The sequence below is a fragment of the Macrotis lagotis genome, chromosome 7, assembly GCF_037893015.1.
Source record: "Macrotis lagotis isolate mMagLag1 chromosome 7, bilby.v1.9.chrom.fasta, whole genome shotgun sequence".
Taxonomy (NCBI): domain Eukaryota; kingdom Metazoa; phylum Chordata; class Mammalia; order Peramelemorphia; family Peramelidae; genus Macrotis; species Macrotis lagotis.
In genome coordinates, this window is record NC_133664.1 from 153,479,690 (window position 1) to 153,498,372 (window position 18,683).

Below are 18,683 nucleotides of genomic sequence, written 5' to 3' on the forward strand. Positions count from 1 at the left end.
TGGGAAAATTATTTAAGATGATGTAATGATGTAATGATGTAAAATTTTATTAAAGGCATTTAATATTCAAAGTGACAGAAGGGTACTTCTGAAGTATGTAATACCACTACTATAACTTTCAGCTGGCTATAAATTAAAAAAGACAGAGCCTGCAACAAATAGTAATAATCATCTAGAGAAACTCCTAGCTGAGATCCTTTCTTTTTAGAGATAGACTTGAAAATACTTGAAGTTAATAAAAACAAGGTATGTCTTTTGCACTTAGAAATTAGTGATTATCATCTAGAGAAATACCTAGGGCTGGGATCCTTTCTTTTTAGACATAGACTTAAAAACAGTTTAAGCTAGTGCTTAGAAATTAGGCATTATCAGGGGTGGCTAGGTGGCGTAGTGGATAAAGCACTGGCCCTGGAGTCAGGAGTACCTGGGTTCAAATCCGGTCTCAGACACTTAATAATTACCTAGCTGTGTGGCCTTGGGCAAGCCACTTAACCCCGTTTGCCTTACAAAAAAAAAAACCTAAAAAAAAAGAAATTAGGCATTATCAAATGGAGCCATAATCAAAAGAAAGACATAGACAATATGTTTCAAGAAAACTTCAAGGAAAACTGCCTTGAGATCCTGGAACCAAATTGCAAGATAGGCATTGAAAGAATTCACTGATCATCTCAGGAAAGATATCCCAACACAAAAACTCCAAGGAACATTATAGCCAAATCACAAAACTATCAGGTCAAGGAAAAGATACAGGAAATGGTCAGAAAGGAATGATTCAAATATCAGGAAGGTCACAGGATTAGACCAGATTTAGGAGATGCAACATTATGGGAAGGAAGGAAAGGAACTAGGACAACAATTAAGAATCACCTACCTGGTGAAATCAAGCATAAATACTTCAAAGGGAAAAAGGGTTATTCGATGAAATAAAAGGATTCCAAGCTTTCATAAGGAGAAGACCAGGATTGAACAAAAAAAATCTGATCTCCAATAACAAGACCCAAGAGAAGCCTCAAGAGGTAAAATGGGGAAAGAACACAAAAGGGATTCAATGGAGCTGAACTGTTTACATTCCTACATGGGAAGAGTCTTAAAAAATTGCACCACATGGACAGCTAGGTGCAGTGGTGCAGTGGATAGAGCACCAACCCTGGAGTCAGGAGTACCTGGGTTCAAACCCAGCCTCAGACACTTAATAATTACCTAGCTGTGTGGCCTTGGGCAAGCCACTTAACCCCATTGCCTTGCAAAAACCTAAAAAAAATTGTATGACTAATAGTACAGCTAGAAGGAATATACATAGAAAAAAATGGTGAATTTGAGGGAATGACATAAAAAATAACTAAGGCATAAGAAAGAGGAGTACATTCAGTGCAGGAGGAATGAGAGGCAGAATGGAGTAAATTATTTCACATGAAGAGGCACCAAAAAACTATTACAATAGAGGGGAAAGCAGGTTAGTGAGCAATGGGCATTGCTTGAGTCTTACTCTCATCAGTATTGGCTCAAAGAGGGAATATTATTCACAATCAGTAGAAGGGGGGAAGATTAAGCAGAGTAGGGAGGTGGTAGATAGATAGAAACAAAACAGTTGAAGAGGAAACAGGTGACAGGAGAGAAGACAAACAGGAGGAAATATAGGATGCATAACTATGAATTTTATGAATTCCCCCATAAAATGAAAGTGGATAGCAAAGTAGATCAAAAACCAAAATATGTTGTTTCCAAGAAAGCAGAGAAAACATATACAGATTTAAGATAAAAGGCTAGAGTAGAATCTATCACACTTCAGCTGAAGTAAAAAAAAAACAAAACAGGGTAGCAATTCTGATCTCAGACAAAGCAAAAACAAAAATAGACCTAATTAAAAGAGCTAAGGATGGAAACTACATCTTGTTATAAGGTACCATGGACAATGAAGTAATACAAGTACTAAACATATACACACACACACACACACACACACACACACACACACACACATCTCAAGTGGCATAGCATTCAAATTCTTGAGAAATTGAGTACAAAATAGATAATTTTGATTACATGAAAATGCAAAAATAGATAATTTTGACTATATTAAATTAAAAAAGATTTTGTATAAACAAAACCAATTCAACCAAGATTAGAAGAAAAGCAGAAATCTGGGAAACAATCTTCACAGCAAGTGTCTCAGATAAAGGCTTCATTTCTCAAATCTATAGAAGATTGATTTTATAAGAATCCAAATCTTTCTCCAATTGATAAATGGTCAAAAGATAAAAATAGACAGTTTTCAGATGAAGAAATCAAAGCTATCTATAGACATAGGAAGAACTGCTCTAAATCTCTTTTGAATAGAGAAATGCAAATTAAACACAATTTTGAGGTACCGCCTCACACCTATTAGATTGGTTAATATGACAGAAAAGGAAAAATGATAAATGTTGGAAAAATTGAGACACTAATGCATTGTTGGTAGAGTTGTGAACTGATCCAACCATTCTGGAGAGCAATTTTGGAATTATGCCCGAAGGACAACCAAACTGTACATATTATTTGATCCAGCAATATCACTTACTAGGTCTGTATTCCAGAGAGATTATAAAAAAGGAAAAGGGCCTATATGAAAAATATGTATAGCAACCCGATTTGTGTTGGCAAAATATTTGAAATTGATGTCCATCAATTGAGAAATGACTGAACAGGTGAATGTAATGGAACACTATTGTGAAATAAGAAATGAAGAACAGGCAGATTTCAGAAAAAACCTAAAAAGGCTTGTATGAACTGATACAAAATGAAATGAGTGTAACCAGGAAAACATTGTAAACAACAATCAGCAAAACTGATAATCAGCTAAGAGTGACTCAACTCTTCTTAGCAACAAATACAAAAGACTAAACAAATACAAAAGCCTCACAAGGGAAAATGTTACCCAGTTAAAGAACTGAATAGAGTTTGAATATAAATCGGGAGCATACATTTTTCATTTACTTTATTCTTTTTTGTGACTTTTTTCTTTTGATCTGTTTCTTCTTTCACAATTGTGACTAATATGGAAATGTTTTAAATGATAGCACATGTGTAACCTATATCAAATTGCCTACCATTTTCAGAAGAGGGGAGGGAGAAAAATTTGGAACTCAAAATCTTGTAAAAAGGAATACTAAAAATTGTTTTGACATGTAATTGAGGGGGAAATTGGGGGTAAATGCTATCTTAAAATATATGGGTAATCCAGAATACAGATAATCTATATGTGGACCACTTGGATAGCTGAGTGTTGATTACTCTATTTGCCAATTTATTTTCATCTTCCTCCTTTGTCCCACCTCGACTTTCTTCTCCCCTTTTTTGGAAAGAACAAGAAAATTATTATTTCCCATAATTCTCCCTCTCATTTTCCCCTCTTTTTCCTTTCTTATTTCTCCTGGCTTTCCTTCTTTGATATAGTAGTCCAGGCTGCCTGGAGAGGCTCCTCAGAGACTTTGAAGACATGAATCGGTTTCACAGCTGGAGGCAGAGTGATTTACTACAGCAATTCCTCAATTAAAGTACTTTCTCTTTTTCTATGATTGGACCTTTCCATAGGGAATTAGTGTCTTTTGTAGAAGGTAGAATGTGTATTATCCTCCCTTGCAGACAAAGGATTAAGTTAGAGGAGCAATAGTATTGTGATCTGACTGGACTGGTAGTAGAGGTAAGGGGAGGTGGGGGAGAAGGAGAAAGTCCCTATTTCCTTTTTGTCTCACTGTTTGATTTATTCATTTGTTAATTTTTATACCTCTAGCTTTCTTTCCCTCCTTCCCTCTCACTTCCCATGAGCTGGCAGTGAACCATGAGTGGTCCTTACCTTCAGTCAAAGATGTTTAAATCATGAACCTGAAACTCAGGGGGAAAAGAAAATCAAAATGTCAAGACCAGTTTTCAATCATATTATAGAGTCATAAAGATGGAAGAGATCTGTGTAATTACCTAGTTCAACTCCCTCATTTTACAGATGAGGAAAGGGGTCCAGAGAGACTTATTCAGGTCACACAACTAGTTAGTGACAGACAAGAATTCAGATCTCCTGACTTCTGACCTGCTAAACCAATCTACTGGCAAAGTTTATTTTTGTTATCACCAGTAATAAATCTAGGACTTGAAGGGATCTTAGAGGACCTCTATCTCTAAGCCTTCATTTTACAAATGAGGAGGAAAAACATCTCTGGAGCTAGAGGAACTAGGTTCATGTCTTTGCCACTTTACCTATGTGACCCTGGGAAAGAGACACTTTTCAGGATTGAATTTTTCCCAACAATAAAAGTATATTGGACTGATGCCCCTCTCAACTTTAGAGCTATGACCTATGAAAACATTTATTTGGGGAGGTAAAATGATTTGCTTACTAAGGTCACACATTTGATAAGTGTTAAAGATGAGATCTGAGCTCAAGTCTCCTCTGACAGAAACCATTTTTCACTGTTCTTAGAGGCAGAAGCCTTAATTTTTAGTCCTGATTCTGATATTGACCAGCTATATGACCAATGTCAAGTCATTTAATTTCTCTTGGTTTAATTAATTTAGAGATTTTAATTTTTGGTTAATTAATTTTATTTGTAGCCCTGATGCCTAACATAGTGGATTGTTGTTATTGGATTTTTTTAAGGCAATCAGGTTAAGTGACTTGCCCAGGGTCACATAGCTAGTAAGTATTTGAGGCTGGATTTGAATTCAAGTCCTCCTGATTCCAGGCCTAGACTGTTAACTGCCCCCATAGAGTTTGATACAAGGTAATGATTAATGAATGTTTTTAGATTTGTTCATTCATATATTAATTTTATCAATGAGGAATTTTATGCCCAGAAATATAAATACATATCAAGATTATGAAGCAAGTTAATGATAAAACTGAGTTTATAACTCTGACCTTCTAATTTTCATTCTTTTCTGTCTACTGCATCATAATGAGAGGATCAAAGGTTTATGAAGGTTGACTAGTAAGTACCAGATGGTCATATACTTCCCCCTTTAATATTGTCAGCGAACATTAATTAAATGTCTGCTATTTGCCAGGCATGTATTAGGTGCTGGGGAGGCAATGAAAGGAGTACCTTTAAAGGCCTTACATTCCATCTGGTGAGACAACAAATACACATATATTCCAAAGAGGTATAAATTGATTTTGACATAGAGGTTAGTGAGGATCAAGAAAAGACTCATGATAGAGAAGAATTTCAGTCAGGTAGTTATTAAATGACTATCATGTGTCAAGTATTGTTCTATGTGAAAACTGAGCTGATCTTTGAAGGATATTGAGTATTCTAGAAGGAGGCAGTGAGGAGGGCATGGGATTATAATAGTGGAGAAGAAATATTTTAATGTACAAGAAACAAGAATTTCAGTTTGACTGGTGTGAAGTATACCTGAAAAGGGGCAACTAGGTAGGGCAGTAGATAAATCACCAAACCTGGAGTCAGGAAGACTTGAATTCAAATCTAGCTCAGACAATTACTTACTAGTCATGTGACCCTAGACAAGTCATTTAATCCCTATTTGTATCTTCAGAATACTTTGGAGAAGGAAATGGCAAACCACTGCAGTATCTTTGCCAAGGAAACTCTATGGGATCACAGAGATTTGGACAGAACTGAACAACAACAATGAATTCAAATCTGGAAAGGTGAGTTAGAAGGGCTTTGTAGCCAGTCAGAGGAGTTTGTATTTGATTATAGATGTAATAGGGAGTGGAACAGTTAGGAGATACAATGGATAGGGCACTTACTTGTCTTAGAATCAAAAGGATTTGAGTTCAAATTCAGTCTCAGGTATTTTTTAGCTGTGTGACCCTTGGTAAATCTCTTAATCCCAATAGCCTTGATGCCCCTCACCTTCCCCTCAAAATAAACCAACAAAACAAAAAGCCTCAAGAAGTATTAAGGAGCCATTGGAATCTATTGAGTAGTCAGCCAGTCAATAAATAAGTCTTTATGAAGTATTCAATATGTGCTAAACAGCAGGGTTATAAAGAAAGGCAAAAATAGTTCCTGACCTCTAGGAACATACATTGAAGTGGGGGAGACCTGCAAATAATTAGATGCATGAAAGACATATACATAGTAGTTGAAAGGCAATAGAAGGGGTGGCTAGGTGGCGTAGTTGATAAAGCACCAGCCTTGGAGTCAGGAGTACCTGGGTTCAAATCCGGTCTCAGACACTTAATAATTCCCTAGCTGTGTGGCCTTGGGCAAGCCACTTAACCTCATTTGCCTTGCAAAAACCTAAAATAAAAAGGGCAATAGAAGGGAAGGCACTAGCAGCTGAGAGAGTGGGGCAAGTCCTCATGCAGAGGGCAAGACTAGAACTGTCTGATTGTGCATGGAACTGTAGATCTTGCTACAACTTGCTATTCCCTTTAAATATATAATAAATATAAAAATTTTCTTCCCCCACCAATTTTCTCCCAGTCTTAAGGGAGGCAACAAAATCAAGAAGTAGAATTGGTAATAGAGGGACAAACTCTATGAAGAATGGGAGACATGGTTAGTGCAAAGAGACAGAAAGGAGAGACAGAGGCATAGTAAGTAGGCCAGTGGGTTTGATTGCAGAACACATGGAGGGAAATGAAGTATAAGAAGTCTGGAAATACAAGAAGCAGTCAGATTGGCTGTGAGGAACTACCTGGTCAGGCCCATATTTCAGGAAGATCATTTTGGGCAGCTAAGTGGAGAAATAATTGGAGCAGGGAGAGATTTGAGGCAAGGAAACCAGTTAGTAGACCACTGCATTATGAATTAATGCAGAGGGAAATGAGCAGAACATTATACACAATAGGTGATGATCCACTATGATGGACCTGCACAATTCAAAAGTATAATAATCAAAAACAATTCTAAAAAGAGTTATGATAGAAAAATAACATCTACATCCAGACAAAGAACTGTGGAGTTTAAAGGTAGATCAACGTTTATTATCTTCAATTTTAAAAAGCTGTCATATATATTATATTTTTTCTAATTTTTTTCCATTTGGATTTGATTCTTCTTTCAATATATGATTAATATGGATCTATGTTTAGGATGGTTATACATGTATAGCTTATATTAGATTGCTTTCTGTTAGGGATTGGGAGAGGGGAGAGAGGGAGAAATATGCAAAACCCAAAACCTTGCAAAAAATGATTGTTAAAAACCACTATTGCATGGAATTGGTAAAATAAATAAATAAATAATTTAGTAATAAGACCTTGCAATAGCCCGTGCAAGAGGCAATGGAAGTCTTTACTAGATTTGGGACTGTATGAGTGGAGATGTTATGGAAATAAAATTGACTGACTTAGAGCTGTGCTTTAGGGATTTCATTTTGGCAATTGTGTAGAGGATGAATTGGAGAGGGGAAAGACTTCAGGTGAGGAAACCATTTGAGAGGCTATTGAAAGAGTCCAACTGAGAGATTATAGCATGATACATCCAAACCTAGAGGGACCTCAAAGGTCATCTACTCCAATTCCCTCATTTTAGACATGAGGAGGTAAAGTCACCTGCCCAGGGTCATACAAGTAATAAATATTCAGATTGGAACCCAGATCTCTTGACTCCAAAGTCAGTATTCTTTCTGTTGTAGCAAGATGGTGATGATATGAACATGATGAAGAGGATGGATATGAGAGATGATATGGAGACTTAGCTAGTGATGAGATATGAAGGATAGGGAAAAGTGAGGAATCAGGGATAAGCCTGAGGTTGTAAACCTGGATGACTGGAAGGATGGTGGTGTCATGTACAGAAACTGGAATATTGGAAAGAACAGGGAAGAAAATGAGTTGCTTTAGACATATTCAGCTTGCAATATTTTTAGGACATTTAGTTTAAAATGTATAGTGGAGAACTGATGATGCAGGATGAACTGAGAAGAAATTATGACTGGATATGAATATCTGGGAATCACCTTGTAGAGATGTGTCTATACCTGAATTCAATGGAGTTGAAATTATTAAGAGAGAAGATAGAGAAGAGAAGAGGACTCAGGACAGAATATCTGGCTATAGCTACAATTATGGGGTGCATGATGAATGATGATAGCAAAAAAATCCCTGAAATGAGAGTTTCCAGGAGAGGAAGGAAAGAGACAGAGGAGGAGAGAGCAATCTATCACATCAAATGTAATAGTTTAAGTAGAGGATGAGAAAGGGCCATCACACTGGCCATTAAGAAATCATTGATAGCTTTGGAGTGAAAAGTTTCAGTTGGATGATTAAGTCAGAAAATAGATTTCAAAGCTTTAAGAAATGAGTCAGATGAGAGGAAGTAGAGGCACTAAATATAAACAACTTATTCTAAATCTGACTTAAAAAGTAAGGAAAGATATAGGATGATAGTTTAAGGGAATTGAAAGGTTCAGAGAGGAATTTTTTCTTTAAAATTGGGAGCCTTGGGAATGTTTGTGGATAGCTGAGGAGAAATCAGGAAATAGGAAGAGACTAAAGATTGAGGAGGATTAATGATTACAGAGAAAATCTTCCAGAAGGAGATGGGCATGATCACATGACCAGGTACAAATCAATGGGATTGATCAATGGGAGGAGAAGGATGACTTCTTCAACAGAAGTTGGAGTGATGGAGACCAAAATTGGGGAGGAATAAGGAATTTGGGGAATCCAGAGTAAGGAAAACAAAATTTCCTATGTCAATTAGTTTATTCTTAAGGCAATATTTCACTGACCATAGTTAGATTCTGAACAGTCCTTTGTTCTTTAGCCTCCTTGCTTTTCACTGGCTGAGTGAGCTGTACTGAGCTTCTCAAAGTGGATGATTTATTTCTATCTGCTGGGATTTCAAAGAGAAATCTCCAGAGAGTGATAGTACTTTACAGACCCTTAGAGTGTGTTAGTATTTCAGAACTGGGTATATTGACTGTGAAATGGATGGCCTGGTGTAATGGAGAGAGGGCTGGTTTAGGAGGCAGGAAGACCTGAGTTCAATCCTACCTCTAACACACACACACACACACACACACACACACACACTGTCTGGGTGACCTTGGGCAAATCACATCACTTCACAATGCTTTAAGACTTCAGAGGAAGATGCTGGCTCACATTAATAAATGGCATTTCCTCACTTAAGAGGATTTTCCTACTTTGAGACTGCAAGTCTAGCCCTTATGAACAGATAACCCTACAACTTGCTGAAAAGATACCTATTTGAGTAAGATACAGTCCAAGTTACCATCCATCTTATGGCCTAATGGGGGTGGGGTTAAGATACAAACATAGATAATTGTGACACATGATGGGTGCATTAGAGAGAAGGACTAAGGCACAGATTAGTCCTAGGAGGCTACTTAGATCAATTCCCCCCCCCACCTCTTTAGTCAGTCACTTGATAAGCATGGATTATCAATAAATGAAGTGCCAAGCAGGTTACAAGAAAAGGCAAAAGATAGCCCTGCCTTCATTGAGCTCACAGTCAAATGTAAGAGGCAACATGCAACCAGCTGCATTCAAATAAATTATGGTACAGGATAAATAGGAAATAACAGAGGGAAGGTACTAGCTCTAGAGACTAGGTGATAAGTAAGTAGTAGAGAAGAGATTGGAACCTAGCTACTGTGCAAATCCAGGTTTTGTTTTTCCTCTACTTCACATCACTGCTCCCTGAATGTGGTTCTAGGGGCACATCAGAGAATAGTTCAGAAGTACCATTGGCAAAAGAAGGAAAGTTCTTAAGAGTATTTTTTAACTCCCTTCTTGGGAAAGTAAAGACTTTGGAATAAATGTTCTCTGAGGTTCACATTTAGCCCCCAAACTGGCCTAGCATCTTTTGTTTTTCCTAGGAGTACAGGCCTCCTCTAAAAGGGAAACAGAAGCTGCTTTTCATGGAAATCAGAAAGCTACAGAATCTTAAAAAATTCAGATGTTTCACATCTTCCATTTCCATCCAAGGTTAATTCAACAACCAGACAAAAATATTGCCATGGTTGGGAAAACTATAATCAAATCATCTCCATGGTTATGTTTTATTGCTTCATTTACACAAGTTTCATAAAACTTTGATTCCCAGGATAGGAGCTAGGGGGAAACTATGTGCTAGAACACGTTTTGAAGCCTGACACTGGGGCTCTTATTTGGGGTTGATCTCTTCTTTCAGCCCATGGAGCTGTGTCAAGTTGATGAGGGAATTTGAGGACAAACTACATGGTGGGCTTCCTCCTTCCTCCTTTCTTCCTCCATTTTATAGTAGCAAAGTCAGAAATGAATAGCAGGGCCTGCCTAGGAAGGTGGCAGGGGGGAGCCACAAAAAAGCCACATGCAGCCTGAGGGACATATGCAGAAGGAGGGAAAAGTCAGAAAATCCATTTTGTCTTGGAGAATTTGGTAGGGTATGCATATATGAGGTTGTTTTTTTTTAAATCTTATCTTCATTTACGTTTTGTTTTTACATCACATTTACTTCTTAAATTGTCCTTCCTCCTCCCATGATCAATAAGCCTTCTTATCTTTTTTGTATCCAAAAGACAGCAAGTCTAGCCCTTATGAACAGATAAGTTCTGGAATATCTTTGAAATATAGTAGTGTCTGGAATATAGTAGACTGTGTTTAATAATATTTATCAATTGATTAGTCGAGAAAAGGAAATAAAAATAACAATAGTACCAATGTGCAAAGCACTTTATAAATATTTTTTCATTTGATCCTCATAGCAACCTGAGAGGTAGGTGCCATTATTATCCCCAAAAGAATAGATAAGGAAACTGAGGCAAAGTGAGGTTGATATGATTGCCCCAGGGTCCTACAGCTACTAAGTATCTGAGACCACTTTTGAATTCAGGGCTTTCTGACTCCAAGCTGAACTCTCTATCCACTGTGCAATCTAGCTGGAAAAAAAAAGGTTCAGTAAGACCAATGAACACATCTGCTAAGTATTCAGGTCCATTATCTCCCAATTCTGCAAAGAAGGAAGAGTGGTACATTTTTTTCCTCAACTCTTTGGGGGTCTAAGCTTGGTTATTTGAATATATATGGTTTTGGCAAAGGGTAAAACTTTAGATGTGTGATCAGAGGATATGAACAATCAATTCTCTAGAATGGTAATTAAACTATTAACAATCAGATGAAAGAATGCTCCAAATCATTAATAATTAGAAAAGCACAAGTGGAAGAAACCCAAAAGTTTGCCCTGCAAATTGGCAATGATGAAAAAAAATGAGAACAGTAAAAGTTGGAGAGGTTTTAGAAAGAAAGGCAAACTAATGCATTATTAGTGGAGCTCTAAATTGTTACAATCATCCTAGAATATAATTTGGAAATATACAAATAGATGATCAAAATATCCATATCCTCTGACCCAGTCTACTTGTATATCTCCAAGACCAATGACAAGAAGAAAGGATCCACAAGTACTAAAATAGCACTTTCTAGGGAAGTAAAAACTGAAAACAAAGTAGATACTCATTTATTGGGGAATAGCTAAACAAATTGTGGTGTGTGAATGTAATGCAGTAATAACTGTGCTAGGAGAAATGATGAATATGGTATATATGGAGAAGCATGGAAAGATTTATATCAACTGATATAAAATGAAGTAAGCATGGTTTGGAAAATAATAGACACAATGATTACAACAATATAATGGGAAGAACAATTACAAAATGATCAAAACTTTATATTGTGAAATTACAAAGGACAAGCTTGACCCCAAGGTTTCTTTGATCTATTGATTGTTTTTACTGATTTTTTTATTTATGGAAAAATCTTTGTTATAAGGTATTGATCACTGAGAGATATATAGGGGAAAATATAAGTTAAGAAAAATAAAAACTATCAATACAAATTTACCAAGATAACAAAAAAGGATGTGGGATTTGGGGGGGGTTTTGGTTTCCAATTTGGTGCCTTTTAAAGATAAATGTGAGGAGGAGGCAGCATGAAGTAGTGGGTATTGAATTGGCCTAAGGGTCAGGGAGATTTTGATACAAACAGTGGTCTCATGATCCTGGAACATCATTTAACCTTTCAGTGTTCTAGACAACTCCTTAAGATGATAAGTTTCAGAAAAAGTGCCGATTTGCATTAGTAGAGGAACTGTCCTCATTAGGAATTCCTTATACCAACAAAATCACAAGTCCAGGTCCCATTCCATATGAAGAGAAGAGCAAAGGAAAAATTGCCTTGTTTTCACAGCTATCCTTGTATGTAGGCAGAGCAATCTATTGCAGACTTAAGGCATACTATAAAGATCTGAACTCTGATACTTATTAACTGTGTGACCTTGGACAAATCACTTAATCCTGTTTGCCTCAGTTCCTCATCTGTAAAATGAGATGGAGAAGGAAGTGGCAAACCACACCAGTATCTTTGCCAAAAAAAAACCTTAAATGGGGTCATGAAGAGTTGGACAGGACTGAAAACAACTGAACAATAACAACATAAAGATCTTATCTAATATGATCTCTCCTCCTCTTTCCACCCCAATACTAGAAATCTCAACAGACCTTAATTTGTTTGTAACATTTTTTTAGAGTTAAGGGAAATATCTAGCTCTCATTCATGCAGGAATTAGCTTAATCAGTTTTGTCCTACTAATGGGGAGCAGAGATTACATTCCCTGAAGGAATAGGAGTTTTGAATGGTAGCGCTAGAGGGAAAAACACTTTTGGAATTTGGGAAATCACTGAGAGAAATGAAATCTGAGTGAGACACAATGAGAGAATCTGGAAACCCTACCCAGCTGGAAAACACATTGAACAGACAGCTGAACTAGAGTCAGAAAGCATGCATTTGCAGCAGGTTCTACCACACACTATCAGTGTTAGGTAAGTAATTTAATCTTTCAAGACCTCAATTTCCTCACACAAAACTTGACCTAGATGATATCTAATATTCTTGCTGGATATAGATCCATGGTCTTCCCATCTTTCTTCTTGAAACTGAACTTTTTTTCCCCTCTCTTTCACAGGGCTCTTTTCCTACTCCAGACATGACATGAGTTCAGAATCTTCCAAACAATTGACTCTTAGCTAGTTCTTCTTAACAATGTTAAAAAAAATCACCAATTTTTGGTGGTATTAGGAAGTAAGAGAGGGGCACAGATATTTTATTTGCTGTAAAATCTCACCAGGGGTAATCCTTGAATAACATAGTATTGAAAATGAAGGAGATCAAGTTCTAATCTCGTTTTTAAACTCCCAATTTTCCTCAATTCCAGAGCCTAAAGTCATCCTACAGAAACACTAAATTTCAGGTTGACACATGAATCAGTCCTGGTTCCCAAGTGGTAAAAGTGGATCACTCAAAGCCCCAGAATTCAAACAGCCTTTTTATTTTATTTTTTTCTAAAAACATATTCCATTGTCTTCAGGTAAAATGTAAAAATAGATAAGTCAAGCAGGTCCCATGGGTCTCCAGAACTTTCCTCTGAAGGCTTAAAAACTGTTTTTATGTTCTTCTTTCCCAAAGAGCCGATAGATGGATCATGGATCAATCCACCTGAGAGCAGAGTAAACACAAACTGCCCACTTCTGCACTTCAACTTCCTTACTTGAAACAGTCTTGGCCAGTGACCAGTTGTGTGTGTGTGTGTGTGTGTGTGTGTGTGTGTGTGTGTGTATGTGTATGATCCTGGCACACAACATACCAGAGCCAGAATAGGCCAAAAAAGATCTACATGTTAATAAAACAACTTACCATGAGGGGTTTGTTTTCAGGATCAACTGCTTCCATCTGGTAAATGGGTCCAGGGTGTGTTCCTTCCAAAATAGAGAGCTCTATAGCTACATAAGAGTTCAAAGTATAATAATATTTAAAGATATATAGCAAATATATAATTCTGATGCACATAAGAAATACAAATAAGAAACCAAAGTTTCCCAATATGATCCAATTTATTGAACCTGAAGAATCAGCATATAATTAGAAAGTAGATAGGCAGACTGACTTAGTGGGCTGGATCTTGAGTCAGAAGGACCTGGTTTTAAACTCCCTTTGCTGCATGACTTTGAGCAACTTGTTTAATTTCTGTGCACCTCAGACAATGATGCTAAATTAAAGAAGGATTACAGCCTGACTACATCAGTTGACTGAGCTCCAAAGTCAACAAAATGTTGACATATGAAGAAACCCCCTATTTAGAGGGTACATTCAAACAAATTATAGAGAATCATACAGTGCTGATTCAGAAAGCTTTTCAGAGCTGACATACTACATTTTCATTCTCTCTGTCCACCCTCAGCAAGTGAGAGAAGGTGAAAGTAACTATAACATCACCAGCTCTTTGGTATGAGGTTTTCCCATCTTTAAAAATCTCATTTTAAAATGTAAAAATGCTTTTGGGAATTCTTACACCTTAAACAGTTTTTCAGTTAGTTTGTATGTGTTTTTTACATTGCAAGAAGAATAAGCAGTTGACTGGAAAACTTTAAATTCATGTCTGGAGTGGGAAAAGGGGGGAAAGAAACTAACTCTCCCCCTGAGAAGGGGTGGAAGTTAATTTCAAAAAGGAAGATGCCCAAGGAATACTTCATAATTGGACCTGACTTCTACTATCTATCCACTGTTTCTTTGAGAGGGTCAGTTGTTTGTTTTTTTAGCACAAGTATAAAGAAAGCTGCCTTCTCCACTGAAAATATCTGCTTGCTTAATCATTTTTATTTGTCTCCTAGAACTCCCATACTATTCTCAATTCTACATCACAAACACACCATATCTTACTTCCTTTTTCCAAGTTGTCTAGAAACAGAGGAGGCTCATTAACATCTTTTAACTGGACAGTCAAGAGCCCCAGGTCCATTGCACCGGCTTCATCTTTAACATAAACCTGTAAATCAAACCTATTTGGCATTGTTTCGAAATCAAGTGGAGGTTTCCCTGTGGTGACTACCTGAAAAACAAAACAAAAGTTCTTAGGAGAATTGTACAAAGAAGGAAAGTTTAGATACAGATTTGAAATTAGATCATTAAGGAGTCAATAATAATGAATGATTTGTGCATGATCTTTACCTTGGCTGTCAAAGGGTTCCCTCTTGGTCAGTATCATCCATTTCAAACATCTCCAGCTCAAAAAACATTAGTATGCAAATAGGCTGACCATTATGACACATAGTGAAGTCAACTTTGGAGAACTCTTATAGTTTAAATAAAAGTGGATAGAGAGTCACTCTCCCAGTTAAAACCAGCCTCAGGTTCCGTACAGATGTGTGACTCCAGCCCAATCACTCACTGTCTCTTTAGAAGCAGTTAAGTGACTCAGTGAATAGTGCACTGGATCTGGAAGACCTGAGTTGAAATATGAACTCAGACATTTACTCGCCTGCATAAATTACAACTTCTATCTGCTTCAGTTTTCTCAATGGTAAAATGGGAATAATTATAGCATCTACCTTCTGGGGTTGTTATGAGGATCAGATATATTTGTAATATTTGTAAAGCATTTGTCATAGTGCCTGGGATATAACAAGAGCTTAATAATTGTTTCTCCTCTACTCCTGTTACCCCAGACAATTCTTTAATACAAAAAGTTTTAGAGTAGGGGCTAAACTGTGCATTGGAAGAGGGAATTTCCAATGAAATCCCAGGTCTGATTCCTCTTTGTTCTGCAAAAAAATCATAGAGTAAGTGGCACACTGGACAGTTAAAGGTTGTAAGTTCAAACACTGTGGAAAAGTCATTTATCTTCCCTGTAATTATCTTAATTTTCTTTCTCTGCACTATTAAAATGGATATAAAATTGAATAAGAGGAAGTAAAAGTGGACTGGATTGTGTTTGGAAAATGGTATAATACTTTCAACCATCTAAACATTCTTCTTCATCTAACTAATACCAATATTTTCTTAGTTTGGCTTCAATATTGGCATCAAGTGAAGTACTCATAATTTATTGAACAGTTAACAAAGGGAAGCTTACTTTGCTTTAACATAGCTAGGATAAACACCAAGAATTCAGTAGAACTTAGCTTCTCCAAATGTGGTCCCCCAGTTTTCACATGGAAATAAGACTGGTCATCCAGGCCAACTATGATGAAGAGCATTTTTTAGAAGTATAGAGTTAAACAAATGTCATATTATATTATTAAATATTTGCAAGAACTGATGAAGAAATATGAAAGAAAAAAAGAAATATAAAAGAAATGGGACCCATCTCTTTGAGAAACATAATCCAGGGAGGAAAAATATACTTACATGAAACAAAGAGTTAGATTGTCAGTGTGTTATACTTCTTGTTGTTGTACAGTCATCAATTGTGTACAACTTTTCATAGCCCCATGCACTGTTTTTATCATGAGGCTTTCTTGGCAAAAATAGAGGAGTAGTTTGACATTTCCTTCTCATGTGCATTAGCTCTTTTTTTTTGGTCAAAGTTGTCTACTATGATGGTCGGTCTTGGGCAACCTTGCATGGCATAGCTCATACTTTCGTTGAGCTATGCAATATCCTCTGCCAAAACATGACAGCGATTTAATAGGGATGATGATGATGATGATGATGATTGGCAAACAAGGAGTTAAGTGACTTGGGTTACACAGCTAATAAATGTCTGATGCTTCTGGATTTAAACCCAGGTCTTCCTGTTTCTAGGACCAGTGATCTAAACAGTTTGCTACCTAACTGCCCCCAACTACTAGTGGTGTAGACTAGAAGATTATAAAAATTCAGAGAATAAAATGTCCACTATAAGCTGGGTTAATCAGACAGGGCTTCATAGAGCAAGTGAATTTTGATTTTGAAGGAAGCATAATATCCTTAAGATTTAACTGAAAAGGAAAAGCACTATGGGAGGAGGAAAGGAGGGGGAAGGCAAGAGTGAAGACACAGAAGTGGAAAGGGGAATAGAGTATTGGGCAGGAAGGACTGATTGGACTGAAGTATTAAAATGAAAAAAAAAATGGAAACTCATTTGTTCTTTGAAGGAAGAGAAGCTATTCAATAGGTACAGAGCACAAGTCACAGTAATAGGAGAGGGCAGAAACCATGAGTAGTCCAGTTTGGACAGCACATTGATTTCATCACCAGGGGAGATACAATACAATACAGCAAACTATAAAAGACATTGAATACTAGGTTAATGAATATATACTTTATTCAGCAGATAATGAAGAATCACTGTATAGCAAGAGTGATGCGATCAGGATAATATATTAGAAAAAAATACTCTAGCATGGGGATGAAAGATGAATTGGAATGAAGGGAGATTGGAAAGAACCCAGCAGATTCTTAGGATTCAAAACAAACTCTGAAGTTCCATAATCTAATGCCATACCTAATTAAGAAATTCTTCTACAACGTCCCTAATAAGCTGTATCCAGTTTGAAGCCCTTCAAAGAGTAACAGCTCATTCCCCTCTTAGATAACTCTAAATGTCAGTAAGTTTTTTTTCACATTAGTCAAACTTCCAAACTTACCATTGTTTCTAACTATACTGGCACTAAGCAAAACAAGTCTGATCTCTAGTCTACTTGGCAGTCTTTCAAGACAGGTATTGTGACTGTCTCAAGTCAATGAGTTAAAGTGAAGCATTTACTATGTAATAGGCACTGTGCTAAGGGCTAGGAATGCAAATAGGAACAGAAAGAAAACTAGTCTGTGCCCTCAAGGAGCTGTCATTCTAATAGGGAAAGAAAACACATAAAAGGGACCTAGAAAGATGATAAGGGAGAGGGTTGGTACAAGAGCATGGTGAGGAAGTCTAGAGTCAGAAGTAGAGCCTGAAGAGGATGAAATCATGTCTGACTTGAAAACATTTCCATAAAATAGAGGTTCTAGAAAGAACCAGCAAGTCAGAGGAAGGGGTCAAGGGTGGAGAATACTTCAATCTTAAGGTTGGGTTTATGCTTCTACTTAGCCAAAGCCAGATATCTCCATTTTCCCCCATCCAATGCCCTTAGGACACATTTCCTATTCTCCTCACTCTTCTGGTCTCTTGCCACTAGACTGTCAGCCAGATGGAACCAGGCTCTAATCTGTTAGTGGTTGGCGCTGAACAGATCAGGCTAGAGACAGGAGAGTCAAGAATCAAACAGAAGTTTAATTTCAAAGTGAGGGAAAAGGCTTGCAAACAAGAACAAATGTGCCAGGAGCCAGCCCCTAGTGGGGGAACTCACTTTAGTGTGGCTAAATCTTGATACTTCTACCATTGGCTATACAGTGAATTATAGCCCTGACAATGAAAGGTAACAGCCACAATGAGACAAGTTTGATTCATAGCATGGCTTTGTGACTGGAATATGTCCAAGCTTGTCTGGTGCTTGTTCAAGGTCAGGGAACACCTGGTGCTCATCAAAGCAACACAATAATTATATGACTTTGCCAGAGGGTGAGATCATCCAGAAGGTGAGTGTAAAGGATTATTGTTATGTTCAGCTCAGGGCACAGCTTGTGTCCTGGATCTTAGCTCTGGAAAACAGGGTATCTCTTAATATCTTGTCAACTCATTCCAATTGTGTATTGTTCCTAAATTATAACCCCTCCCCAGTAGAAGTGAACACAATATTCCAGATGTAAACTAAACAGGGCAGAGGGTTTCATCTCTCTTGTTCTAGACACTGAGCTTCAGTGACTGAAGTCTAGCATCATATTAGCTGTTATCTTGATACTGTTTGTTCACCTTGAACTTTCAATCAAATGACTTCCCTCCCCCACCACTCATGTGAACTATTGATTACATATATCTCCTCTGAGTTAAACATATGTAGCTGATATGTTTTTAAACATATGTAAGACTTTATATTCA

General features: G+C 37.1%; 1 protein-coding gene across 1 annotated transcript in view; it reads right to left on the minus strand.

Annotated features, from left to right (window-relative positions):
- The window catches only part of CDHR3 (cadherin related family member 3), a 105,076-nt gene that overhangs the window by 69,167 nt on the left and 17,226 nt on the right, over nucleotides 1-18,683 (minus strand). The window contains exons 3-4 of the mRNA XM_074195162.1: nucleotides 14,669-14,837; nucleotides 13,646-13,731 (exon numbers count right to left, since the gene is read on the minus strand). Of these exons, the coding sequence (XP_074051263.1) occupies nucleotides 13,646-13,731; nucleotides 14,669-14,837 (255 nt within the window). The remainder of the gene's footprint in view (nucleotides 1-13,645; nucleotides 13,732-14,668; nucleotides 14,838-18,683) is intronic.